This window comes from Melozone crissalis, unplaced genomic scaffold (assembly GCF_028551555.1).
Source record: "Melozone crissalis strain CALT ecotype California unplaced genomic scaffold, PUWL_Pcris_2 ptg000036l_1, whole genome shotgun sequence".
Taxonomy (NCBI): Eukaryota; Metazoa; Chordata; class Aves; order Passeriformes; family Passerellidae; genus Melozone; species Melozone crissalis.
The window spans coordinates 14877652-14890800 of record NW_026535814.1 but is presented as its reverse complement, the minus strand read 5'-3'; the positions used below and the strand labels follow the sequence as shown (position 1 = coordinate 14890800).

The following is a 13149-nucleotide window of genomic DNA, read 5'->3' as shown; positions in this document are numbered from 1 at the left end:
CCAGCAGGGCTTTGCAGGTGGAAAGCATGCTTGGGCACAAAGACAGACTCAGCAGCACAGCACGCGCCGCACAGCCGGCCCGGCAGGTGAAAGGGAACAGCCAAGAGCCCTCTCCACCACACCTGAAACCCACGCCTCTGAGCCACAGCTTTCACAAGCCCGGCACACCGCTGCCACCACAATCCCCAACCACGGACACCCCAACCAAACACTTCCCCAAAACCAATACAGCCACCAGCACAGACTGGAAACTACAGGCAGAAACTCCGGACAATCAGAAAGCGATGAAGGGAAAGCTGCCTTGCATACAAAGCCCCGCACCCGGAGGCACCCCAAGCACAGCCACCAGCAGCACCAGCCAGCCTCACCAGGCTCCTCCTGCCCAGCAGCACCCAACAGCACCCACAGACTCACCATGGCTGCGCCCACAGCCACAGCGCCACGCCTGCCGCACGCCGCCCCGGCGCTCCGGCTCCTCCTCACCGCTCTGGCCGGCAGCCTGGCCTGCCAACACCTCTGGACACACGAGGACGCCTTCCCCGGCGACGCTCTCCGCCTCCTCCAGCACATGGCTGTCGGCCACACACAGCCCTGCCACCTGACAGAGCCGCCCTTCTTCCCCGACAGCCTGCTCCACAACAACCTGCAGCCGCACCAAGCTGCCGCCACCGCCCTGCGCATCCTGCAGCACCTCTTCCACACCCTCGGCTCCAACAGCACCCGCCAGCACTGACCCAGCCACGCTCGCAACCACCTCCTCAACAAGCTGCAGCACCACATCCACCACCTGGAGCAATGCCTCCCCGACAACGCCGCGCCCTTCAAAGGACCACGCAACCCGCTGCTCGCCATCAACAAGTACTTCAGGGACATCCACCTCTTCCTGCACGCCCACAACCACAGCGCCTGCGCCTGGGACCACGTCCGCCTCGAAGCTCGTGCCTCTCTACAGCACCTCCACAACCTCACACGCACCATGCGCCGCTAGCGCCAACACCCACACACCCAGACACACCCACGCCCCAAAGCCACCTCCAACCCCACGCCTCCTCTCCCCTGGGACCACACACGGCCCTGCAGCAGCCGCACGGCACCCGCAGCCTTCAACCGCTGCATCTCCAGCCATTCAGCTGCTCCTACTCATATGGACAAAAGACCTTCTCCACTCATTTCTTGACTGATAGGTTTATTTATTTGTTTATTTATATAATTTATCTAATTATTTAGCTATTTATTTTTCTACCTCTTCACTTATTTATGCCATGGCAAATAAAGACTTGTGACAAAACACTTGCCACTGCCTCTCCTCTCTCCAGCACTGCAACCACTCTTTGCCACAGGGGAAAGCCATCTCCACCCAACACACACTCCAAGCCCTGCTCCAAACAGCCCCCGACCACTCTTCCCAATGGACCCTGCCCAAGCAGCATCCTGCAGCAGCCTCTGAGCATAAACACTGCCAGTCTTTGCCCAACACCACGGAAGCACCCAACACAAAAACACCCACAGGCTGCTGAAGAGCACCGCTGCACCTCATCTGCTTTAACCACACCTTGCTCCATCCATCCAATCCACGCCTCTCTGACGCACAGACAAGGATGTCCTGCGCGACACTGTCAAACACTTTGCACAAGGCCAGGAACGCGAGGTCACTTTCCTTGCCCCTCTCCACCACCGCTGTGGAGCCCGAACCATAGAACAGCACCAAAACCGCCAGGAATGGGGACTCTGCACTTTGCAATGCCATGCTCCCTGCTCCCAAACACCTCTTGCTTCTCCACTGGCCTTAGCATAGCCTCCCGCAGAAGCAGCCTCATCTTCTTGCCTGACACAGAGCTCAGCCTGACTGCTCCGTAGCTCCCACACTCTTCTGCTTTTCCCTATCTAAGAAAGGGAGTTATATTTCTCATCTACCACTTCTTGGCCACTTCCACTGACAGACACCAGCTTTCACAAACCATCCACATTGCCCTACCAACTCCATCTCAAAGTTCCCTCAGGACTCATGCATTCACCTCTTCATGTGCCATCCACTTGGACACATTCAGGTTGCTAAGAGGGTCACAAAGTTGGCCTTTTCCTTCAGTGGCCTGGGGATCTCCATTCTCCAGGCAGGGCTCTCAGCATTTGCCTGGTGCGACTTCAGCAGCTTGCCTGGACATCGCTGACACACAAGGCTACAAACACTCACTCCTCTCCACAGCCTCTTTGCCCCAAAAGCACAGAACCTTCAAATCCCAAGATCCGCTCCTAGCGACCATCCAACCATAATCCACGAGGCCAGGGTGATCATCCCGTTGCAGATCTCTGCGCACCCCAAATGCCTCTTCACCGCTCCCCAGCTTTTGGGCGCTTTTGGAAAGGCATCTGAAACTTCTGGACAACTTTCACTACTCCAGCCACAGAAGCCCAACCCCCGCAGCCTTGCCCACACCTGACGTCCCCTGGACCCCTGCGCCTCTTCAGAGCCATGCCCTCCAAGGATGCCACACCTCTCACGGACTCACGAGCCCTGAACTAGACACACCCTTGCAGGCAAGGGCTCTGGCAATGCCAAAACACACCACCATTGCTTTCAGGGCGGACAGTCCTCTTTGGCCCTGTGGCCGCCTCATCCACTCAGGCATGCATCTCCAAAGCGGACCCTTGCTCCAGGGCCACAGCCATGGCAGCAAGAACAACAGTAAGAGCAAAGCCCTTCCCTGGCACCAACTTCTCCACTGAGCCTTCCTTGCCTGCCTTGGTGCCGGCTCCTCCCAAACGCATTAGCAGCAGGAGCACCTGCCTCCGTGCAAGGACACACTCAGGCCTCCAAGGCCCACGTGCACACACAGCCCCTTGAACACTGCCACCGCCTCAGGCCATTGACCGCAGGAGGGGAAACGCCAGCGCCCGCCCACTGACATCACCGCACACCCCTTGCAACCACAAAAGGAAAACAGTGGCTAAGATGAAAATAAAGGCAAGCCACCAAGTGAAAGGAAAAGTGACCACAGCCACCAGCAGGGCTTTGCAGGTGGAAAGCATGCTTGGGCACAAAGACAGACTCAGCAGCACAGCACGCGCCGCACAGCCGGCCCGGCAGGTGAAAGGCAACAGCCAAGAGCCCTCTCCACCACACCTGAAACCCACGCCTCTGAGCCACAGCTTTCACAAGCCCGGCACACCGCTGCCACCACAATCCCCAACCACGGACACCCCAACCAAACACTTCCCCAAAACCAATACAGCCACCAGCACAGACTGGAAACTACAGGCAGAAACTCCGGACAATCAGAAAGCGATGAAGGGAAAGCTGCCTTGCATACAAAGCCCCGCACCCGGAGGCACCCCAAGCACAGCCACCAGCAGCACCAGCCAGCCTCACCAGGCTCCTCCTGCCCAGCAGCACCCAACAGCACCCACAGACTCACCATGGCTGCGCCCACAGCCACAGCGCCACGCCTGCCGCACGCCGCCCCGGCGCTCCGGCTCCTCCTCACCGCTCTGGCCGGCAGCCTGGCCTGCCAACACCTCTGGACACACGAGGACGCCTTCCCCGGCGACGCTCTCCGCCTCCTCCAGCACATGGCTGTCGGCCACACACAGCCCTGCCACCTGACAGAGCCGCCCTTCTTCCCCGACAGCCTGCTCCACAACAACCTGCAGCCGCACCAAGCTGCCGCCACCGCCCTGCGCATCCTGCAGCACCTCTTCCACACCCTCGGCTCCAACAGCACCCGCCAGCACTGGCCCAGCCACGCTCGCAACCACCTCCTCAACAAGCTGCAGCACCACATCCACCACCTGGAGCAATGCCTCCCCGACAACGCCGCGCCCTTCAAAGGACCACGCAACCCGCTGCTCGCCATCAACAAGTACTTCAGGGACATCCACCTCTTCCTGCACGCCCACAACCACAGCGCCTGCGCCTGGGACCACGTCCGCCTCGAAGCTCGTGCCTCTCTACAGCACCTCCACAACCTCACACGCACCATGCGCCGCTAGCGCCAACACCCACACACCCAGACACACCCACGCCCCAAAGCCACCTCCAACCCCACGCCTCCTCTCCCCTGGGACCACACACGGCCCTGCAGCAGCCGCACGGCACCCGCAGCCTTCAACCGCTGCATCTCCAGCCATTCAGCTGCTCCTACTCATATGGACAAAAGACCTTCTCCACTCATTTCTTGACTGATAGGTTTATTTATTTGTTTATTTATATAATTTATCTAATTATTTAGCTATTTATTTTTCTACCTCTTCACTTATTTATGCCATGGCAAATAAAGACTTGTGACAAAACACTTGCCACTGCCTCTCCTCTCTCCAGCACTGCAACCACTCTTTGCCACAGGGGAAAGCCATCTCCACCCAACACACACTCCAAGCCCTGCTCCAAACAGCCCCCGACCACTCTTCCCAATGGACCCTGCCCAAGCAGCATCCTGCAGCAGCCTCTGAGCATAAACACTGCCAGTCTTTGCCCAACACCACGGAAGCACCCAACACAAAAACACCCACAGGCTGCTGAAGAGCACCGCTGCACCTCATCTGCTTTAACCACACCTTGCTCCATCCATCCAATCCACGCCTCTCTGACGCACAGACAAGGATGTCCTGCGCGACACTGTCAAACACTTTGCACAAGGCCAGGAACGCGAGGTCACTTTCCTTGCCCCTCTCCACCACCGCTGTGGAGCCCGAACCATAGAACAGCACCAAAACCGCCAGGAATGGGGACTCTGCACTTTGCAATGCCATGCTCCCTGCTCCCAAACACCTCTTGCTTCTCCACTGGCCTTAGCATAGCCTCCCGCAGAAGCAGCCTCATCTTCTTGCCTGACACAGAGCTCAGCCTGACTGCTCCGTAGCTCCCACACTCTTCTGCTTTTCCCTATCTAAGAAAGGGAGTTATATTTCTCATCTACCACTTCTTGGCCACTTCCACTGACAGACACCAGCTTTCACAAACCATCCACATTGCCCTACCAACTCCATCTCAAAGTTCCCTCAGGACTCACGCATTCACCTCTTCATGTGCCATCCACTTGGACACATTCAGGTTGCTAAGAGGGTCACAAAGTTGGCCTTTTCCTTCAGTGGCCTGGGGATCTCCATTCTCCAGGCAGGGCTCTCAGCATTTGCCTGGTACGACTTCAGCAGCTTGCCTGGACATCGCTGACACACAAGGCTACAAACACTCACTCCTCTCCACAGCCTCTTTGCCCCAAAAGCACAGAACCTTCAAATCCCAAGATCCGCTCCTAGCGACCATCCAACCATAATCCACGAGGCCAGGGTGATCATCCCGTTGCAGATCTCTGCGCACCCCAAATGCCTCTTCACCGCTCCCCAGCTTTTGGGCGCTTTTGGAAAGGCATCTGAAACTTCTGGAAAACTTTCACTACTCCAGCCACAGAAGCCCAACCCCCGCAGCCTTGCCCACACCTGACGTCCCCTGGACCCCTGCGCCTCTTCAGAGCCATGCCCTCCAAGGATGCCACACCTCTCACGGACTCACGAGCCCTGAACTAGACACACCCTTGCAGGCAAGGGCTCTGGCAATGCCAAAACACACCACCATTGCTTTCAGGGCGGACAGTCCTCTTTGGCCCTGTGGCCGCCTCATCCACTCAGGCATGCATCTCCAAAGCGGACCCTTGCTCCAGGGCCACAGCCATGGCAGCAAGAACAACAGTAAGAGCAAAGCCCTTCCCTGGCACCAACTTCTCCACTGAGCCTTCCTTGCCTGCCTTGGTGCCGGCTCCTCCCAAACGCAGCAGCAGGAGCACCTGCCTCCGTGCAAGGACACACTCAGGCCTCCAAGGCCCACGTGCACACACAGCCCCTTGAACACTGCCACCGCCTCAGGCCATTGACCGCAGGAGGGGAAACGCCAGCGCCCGCCCACTGACATCACCGCACACCCCTTGCAACCACAAAAGGAAAACAGTGGCTAAGATGAAAATAAAGGCAAGCCACCAAGTGAAAGGAAAAGTGACCACAGCCACCAGCAGGGCTTTGCAGGTGGAAAGCATGCTTGGGCACAAAGACAGACTCAGCAGCACAGCACGTGCCGCACAGCCGGCCCGGCAGGTGAAAGGCAACAGCCAAGAGCCCTCTCCACCACACCTGAAACCGACGCCTCTGAGCCACAGCTTTCACAAGCCCGGCACACCGCTGCCACCACAATCCCCAACCACGGACACCCCAACCAAACACTTCCCCAAAACCAATACAGCCACCAGCACAGACTGGAAACTACAGGCAGAAACTCCGGACAATCAGAAAGCGATGAAGGGAAAGCTGCCTTGCATACAAAGCCCCGCACCCGGAGGCACCCCAAGCACAGCCACCAGCAGCACCAGCCAGCCTCACCAGGCTCCTCCTGCCCAGCAGCACCCAACAGCACCCACAGACTCACCATGGCTGCGCCCACAGCCACAGCGCCACGCCTGCCGCACGCCGCCCCGGCGCTCCTGCTCCTCCTCACCGCTCTGGCCGGCAGCCTGGCCTGCCAACACCTCTGGACACACGAGGACGCCTTCCCCGGCGACGCTCTCCGCCTCCTCCAGCACATGGCTGTCGGCCACACACAGCCCTGCCACCTGACAGAGCCGCCCTTCTTCCCCGACAGCCTGCTCCACAACAACCTGCAGCCGCACCAAGCCGCCGCCACCGCCCTGCGCATCCTGCAGCACCTCTTCCACACCCTCGGCTCCAACAGCACCCGCCAGCACTGGCCCAGCCACGCTCGCAACCACCTCCTCAACAAGCTGCAGCACCACATCCACCACCTGGAGCAATGCCTCCCCGACAACGCCGCGCCCTTCAAAGGACCACGCAACCCGCTGCTCGCCATCAACAAGTACTTCAGGGACATCCACCTCTTCCTGCACGCCCACAACCACAGCGCCTGCGCCTGGGACCACGTCCGCCTCGAAGCTCGTGCCTCTCTACAGCACCTCCACAACCTCACACGCACCATGCGCCGCTAGCGCCAACACCCACACACCCAGACACACCCACGCCCCAAAGCCACCTCCAACCCCACGCCTCCTCTCCCCTGGGACCACACACGGCCCTGCAGCAGCCGCACGGCACCCGCAGCCTTCAACCGCTGCATCTCCAGCCATTCAGCTGCTCCTACTCATATTGAGAAAAGGCTTTTTCCACTTATTTATTGACCTATTTATCTATTTTTTTCTATTTATTCACACATTTATTTTTCTAGCTCTTCACTTATTTATGCCAGTGCAAATAAAGACTTATGATAAAACATTTGATATTGCGCCTTCCTTCTAGCCCTGCAACCACTCTTTGGATCAGTGCAAAACCATCTCCACCCAGCACCACTCAAAGCTGTGCTCCATGTAAGACCCTAAGTATCCGTTTCTCTCTCTTTTTGCTGGACCTGCCCCAGCAGTATCTTGCAGCAATATCTTTCGAGAAACATCACTAGGTGTTAGATATCATCTTCAGAATTATGTCTTAGTTTTTCTTTCCTCAATACTTTGCAACTCCCTTCCCAATTATTGTGTCTGAAAGCCTCATGACAGGGAAGGCACGGTCTTACTGTAGAAATTCCACTAGAGGGCCACAAACACTAGCAGATCATCAGAGCACTTCTGCTACAAAGATATATGACAGGTGTTAGTTAGACTGGAGAAGGCTACAGGAAGATCTTACTGTAGCCTTTTAACATTTCAATGGACCTTACATAAAAGGAGCAAACTAATTTTGAACAGCATTTTCATTGACAGGCAGTGGTCTATAAAGAATATCTCTAAACTAAAAGAGACTATGCTTATATCAGGCATTAGGGAGAAATCCTTTACTATGAGGATTGTGAACAAGTTCTAGAGCTAGCTAGATTACCACACCCCTGGAAGTGATCAAGGCCAGACTGAATGGGGCTTTGTGCAATGTGGTCTATGAGAAAGTTTCTCTTCCCATGTCAGAGCTGCTTGCAATTAGATTGCCTCTTTCAACATAAAACATTTAGTACTCGTGTTGAGGTTTTGGAGGACTGTGGAACCAAAATGGGAATAGGAAGAGTGTGAGGAGGAAGGTGCAGAAGTGTGATGGCACAGAAGGTAGTCCCATTCCCCATCCTCCTATGCCACCTGGGAGATGAAGGCAGACAAAATCATGAGTGAAACTAAGTCCAGGAAAATATGAGAGGTGAAGGGAAGATGTTCTGTAGATTTGGTTTTATTTCATTATCTACTTGCTAACTGCCCTGATTTGACTGCTAACATGTTAAACTAATTTCCCCAAGCCAATGCAGTAATTTTGCCCATTACTGCAACCAGCAAGTAATTTCTCCCTGTACTTATCTCACTCCACATGCCTTTCAGGATGTATTTTCTCCCTGGACGAGATGAGGTGGGGAGTGATAGAGCACCGTGGTGGTCACCAGGCATCTAGCTACTGTTAACACAATAAAATATGTGTCTCCTGGTCCTGCTACTTCAAATATTTTGCATCTTGTTGCCACAATGATAATTCCATGCATTTCAGTTGACAGTTCTTCAAGTACCACAACTTTCTCTGGTAAAAGTCTTTATTCACGTGCTCATCTTTGGAGTTTTTTAAATTCAGGGTCTGCAGTATGACAAGGCTTTGTCTGAGTCATCCCTGGTACTCACCTTTAAACTATCTAACTCTGGCTGCTCCAAATTCTACATGGAATACCTTGTACTTATTTGGGCCTTGCATTATGGCATTCATCCAGTCTTCTCAGATCACTCCTCACTGCTCCATTTCTGCCTCTACAGATACACCGCATCACTCTAGTATGTAACTGTTCTCAGCTACCTACTACCAAACTGTCTCTACAAGTTCCTTATCCTACATTTCTGATAGGAAAATTCTTTATCATTTTGCAATCTAGACTGAGGCCCTTTTTCAATTTATTTGGGAGCTCAGCCTGTCTCATATGCCATTTGTATTCTGGATCCAGATAAGGAAAAAACCTTTGTACACTCTCCCTCCTGCAGCTCACCTCCATTTGCTGCCATGATGCATATGCAAACATCTATACCTATGACCACATCCAAAATCTCAGCTACACCTACTGGCTACCAACCTGTGTACTTGATGTTCAACCTTACCTCTTAGTAAAACAAACACTTAGGACTTCAACTAGATTAGACAAGATGTCATAATGCTGCTACAAAAATTAGACATTTCTCCACTCAGGAGCACAGAGCACACTTGTGTCTATTTAAAGATTTTGCAGCTGGACAAATGCATGATGGAACAGTTGCTCTGTATCAATTTACACAATCCTTGTATAAATTTCAAAAGAAAGAATACAGAACACAAGGAAAATCTCTTAACCGCCATTCAATGAATCAATTTATGTGGCACAAATGATCAACAGTGAAGACAACTTCTTTAAAATTAAGTAAGTCATTTACTTACCATTGGAAGTCTGGATTGAAGCATCTGGAGATCATCATAACCATAAATCTGCTTAAAGACAGATAAAAATACAACATCATTATAACACTTTTTTCGGATGCTGATCAGTCTGGGGCTTTGAGCTGAGTTTGACTTAAGCCCAGTCTGTGTTAAAGGTCTACAGCTGTATGTCGCATTGTGCTATCATGGCGCACTGCAGCATTTCAAGGAGAGCAGAACTGAAGTTAAAAAGGGTTGTCACTCTGATGTTGCTTCCTAGTGACAATGTCCTCTGAGGAGAGTTTGACTGTCCCATCTTCAACACAGTTTTCACAGACACATCATTCCTGAACTTATGAAAAACCTACCGCGCATTCAGATTTGGGAATAAGAACAACAGCCCTCTTTGCTGTAATCATTACTTCAAAGAGCATTAAGATTAAGAGTTGATGACTTGACCACAACACAACCTCCTGGGTATCTCCTCACATTCAGTTTGATACAGAAAAGTTACTGATATAAAGGTTTGGATTCAAAAAACAGATAACCAAAAATACGTTGATGCTGGTCAGACATCAAAAAGCTATGTGCAGTCTTTCAAATCATGGCACATGTGTCCATGGCACATTTCAGTCACTGCTATGGCAAATCCATTCCAGTAACACAAACCTAAAGGAGCCTAAATTTATTCAAAGGGCCTAAAACCTGTTAACACTGAAAAGCACAGCCACACACATGTTTAGCTTCAACAGCAGCCAGATCAGGCCTGTAGCAAAAGCTCTGCAGTTTACAATCAACAGTAAGCCTCTACTGAACATATTTCAGATGTTCTTTAGCATTTGAAACAAGAATTCCAGGTGTAACATGTGCCACCAGAAATGACTTGGCATAGACAGTAGCAGGTCTGGAGGGCCCACTTGCGCCAAGGGCAAAGAAATCAAAGAGAAACAATGAAACTGCTTACTGGGTAGGCAGGCAGAAGTCCTCCAGGTCCCACAATATACTGGTTATGCAACAAGGGTGGTACACCTTGGGGCAGGTTTGGGGGTGCTTTGCCTGTAGAATCAAAATACAGACACTTTAACAAGCCTTTAGAAAAGAAAAGGCTTCAGCATTGAGACAAGACAGCTCACATGTTGTGGCAGTTGCACCATCCTACATTACAAAGAGAAGATTTTGTGCTGTTTGATGAATATGCTCAAAATAGACTCAAGAGTTTAACCATGCCTCAAGGGAGGGAAAGCACAGGCTACTTTAGCCTGAAAACAGTCCTATCATAGAATAGCCTGAATTTGTAATTTGCTTTGTCCAAGAGGATTACAAGAATTACAAGAATACAAGGATTACAAGATTACCGAACTTCTCTTTTGCTCAGTTCTTTCCTGAAGGCAAATTTGGAAATTGTTCTCAACCTGAGAGAGCAAATTCTCTTCTTTCATTTCCTGCCCTGTCAATGCATTCCCTTTATCACCAGCAACAGACTGGAAAGCACTAAATGTTGCCAGCATGCTTTTTGTGGGTGACTTACTACAGCTAGGAATAGCAAAGAGAAGACTGAAATGGTTTCAGCTGCCTTCATGAAGCAGTGCTAGGAAGCAGAACAGTAAAAGAACAATGCACTTTGGCCAGTCATAAGACACTTCATTTACGAGCTATAGAAATGAGAAATATTTCTGTAACTAAGCCTGATCCTTAGTAATACATCACTCACTTCTCTCTATAATATTTCCTTTTAGCAGTTCAGGATCATCAGAGAAGAAAGAGAATTTAGCATCACTTCTACTTCAGTACAAGAAGCCTCCCAACCCTCCTTCTCCATGAACCCTCCTTCTAAAGTGCTATTTGCTGTGCAATGACCCAGACATTTCTTTCCTTTCTGTGCAAGTGGCAGTAGGGATGTGACACATGATAATGAGGACACCGCAGTATATTTTGATACTGCCAAATGAATTCAAGTCACAGAACAGCCTGAAACTAAAGCTTATGTGAACTCATAGTCAGGAGCTGATCACAGCTTGGAATACAAACTGGGTGAATTTTCTAGCCCGAGACTTCCTAAGTCAGAACTGCTCTGGTGTGTATTTATAAAGCTCTTTGGGGATGCAATGTGCTATATAAGTGCCACATAACACCCTAACAAGTATTTCAAATACATAGAACCAGGCAACTTTATTTCAGAAGCCAGCAAACACAGCATGCTGGAAATGTGAGTGAACAGTGTGGACTTCTTAGCGGTGTTATGGCAGGTGAGATGCTCAACTGACAGCCCTGCTGACTGAAATCCTCAGTCTATCCACGTGATCTGTCAATATTGCCAACCTGAAGACACTAAGGGAGCTGCCCGTGTGGTAGCAGCTGGTATAGACACACTGGTAACACTCAGGCCAAGGCTGTTTGTAGTGTTCATACTGCTTGCCATGCTGACAACCGAGGAGGTGGTGCTAGTGGCTGAGGTTGAAGCAGTTGAAAAGGTTGTTGAGGGCTGGAGCGAAGTTGTGTTCTCAATACTAGTGTGCTAGAAAAGGAGACAAAAAGAATGAGGATCACAGAGCAAATAAACCACAGTGGAAGATGCTGGGAAAAAGGGAAAAAAAACCAAAACAAAACCAACAAAAACTTCTAAAGTAACAGCAGCTCATGCAAAAGATATGCATTACCTATGTACCAAGCAAGCAACTAAGTTGCATGCTTATGATGCTTTAGTGATTTAAAGAAAATTATTGTATGAGAGCTAAACTTAAATTGCCATACCATCACAAAATTATAATACAGTAACTCAAATGTAACATATATCATTCCAACACCTGCATTTTGTCCGCAATCCTCTCCAGTGCAGACTGCTAATAGTCCATCTTTTGGAGACATTTCAGATTGCCACTTTAAAGTTTGTTTTTGTTATGTTTTGTAATAAACTAGTTATAAGCAATTTTTTTTTATTTCATCCCTCTTAGGTGGCATAACAATTTCCCTCAGCTGTGTGACTGGCAAGGCTCTGTCATAGCTATTCCTGATCTAGTACAAATACAAGTGGTAATCCCTTTTCCCCCACTAGAGGGCTGACAGTTGTTCTTCCCTGAAGGCTCTACTTATGGGTCTTGGGGTTCTGAGACACACCCAACTTAAAGAGATGGTCCTAATTATGAGATAAACTGACTACTTGCCAAGCACTCGTTTCAATACTAACAGGACTTACCACATGTGATGCGCCTGAAGACAACACTGAGGCAGGAGAGAGGTTGGTCTGATGATTGGAAAGGGAGCTGGAAGGAAATTGTAAAGAATTTATAAAATTAATCAATTTTCACTTTTAACAAATACAGATATGCAGTAGGGCATTAGTTAAAGAATTAGAATTCTAGGTGTGTGTGTATACCTACAGTAACAGAGAAGTTAAAGAACAAAATTACACGTAAGAATGTGTGTATACATATACACACACACAGGCATGTATATGTGTCTGTATGAATACAGGCACCTCTACAGGCACTTTTTCCTTTAATTAGTACCCTACTTTTTTAGTGAAAAAAATCAAGTACAGATTATTATTAACAAAATACATCTAAAACACCATTAGTATTTTTCAATTTACGGTATCTTTAGAAAAAACTATAGTTGCTTCAGGAATCAAATAGCGATGACTCCATGACACATGAAGTCCAAAATCAAAACAAGGTTCACACAATCACAAGCCTGGTTCCTCATTCTTTCTCTGCTGCTGCTTACCATGGGGGACAGGTCTAAAGTGAGGCAGTGTTT

At 50.4% G+C, this 13149-nt stretch overlaps 1 protein-coding gene across 4 annotated transcripts in view; it reads right to left on the bottom strand.

Annotated features, from left to right (window-relative positions):
• Nucleotides 1–13149, bottom strand: part of UBAP2 (ubiquitin associated protein 2) — a 184234-nt gene that overhangs the window by 105262 nt on the left and 65823 nt on the right. For 2 of the 4 annotated variants that reach the window (XM_054283484.1, XM_054283488.1), the window contains 4 exons: nt 12587–12653; nt 11713–11908; nt 10358–10449; nt 9415–9465 (listed from right to left, as the gene is read on the bottom strand). In XM_054283484.1, coding sequence (XP_054139459.1) covers nt 9415–9465; nt 10358–10449; nt 11713–11908; nt 12587–12653 — 406 coding nt within the window. The remainder of the gene's footprint in view (nt 1–9414; nt 9466–10357; nt 10450–11712; nt 11909–12586; nt 12654–13149) is intronic. The other 2 variants (XM_054283485.1, XM_054283487.1) reach the window with 1 other exon arrangement.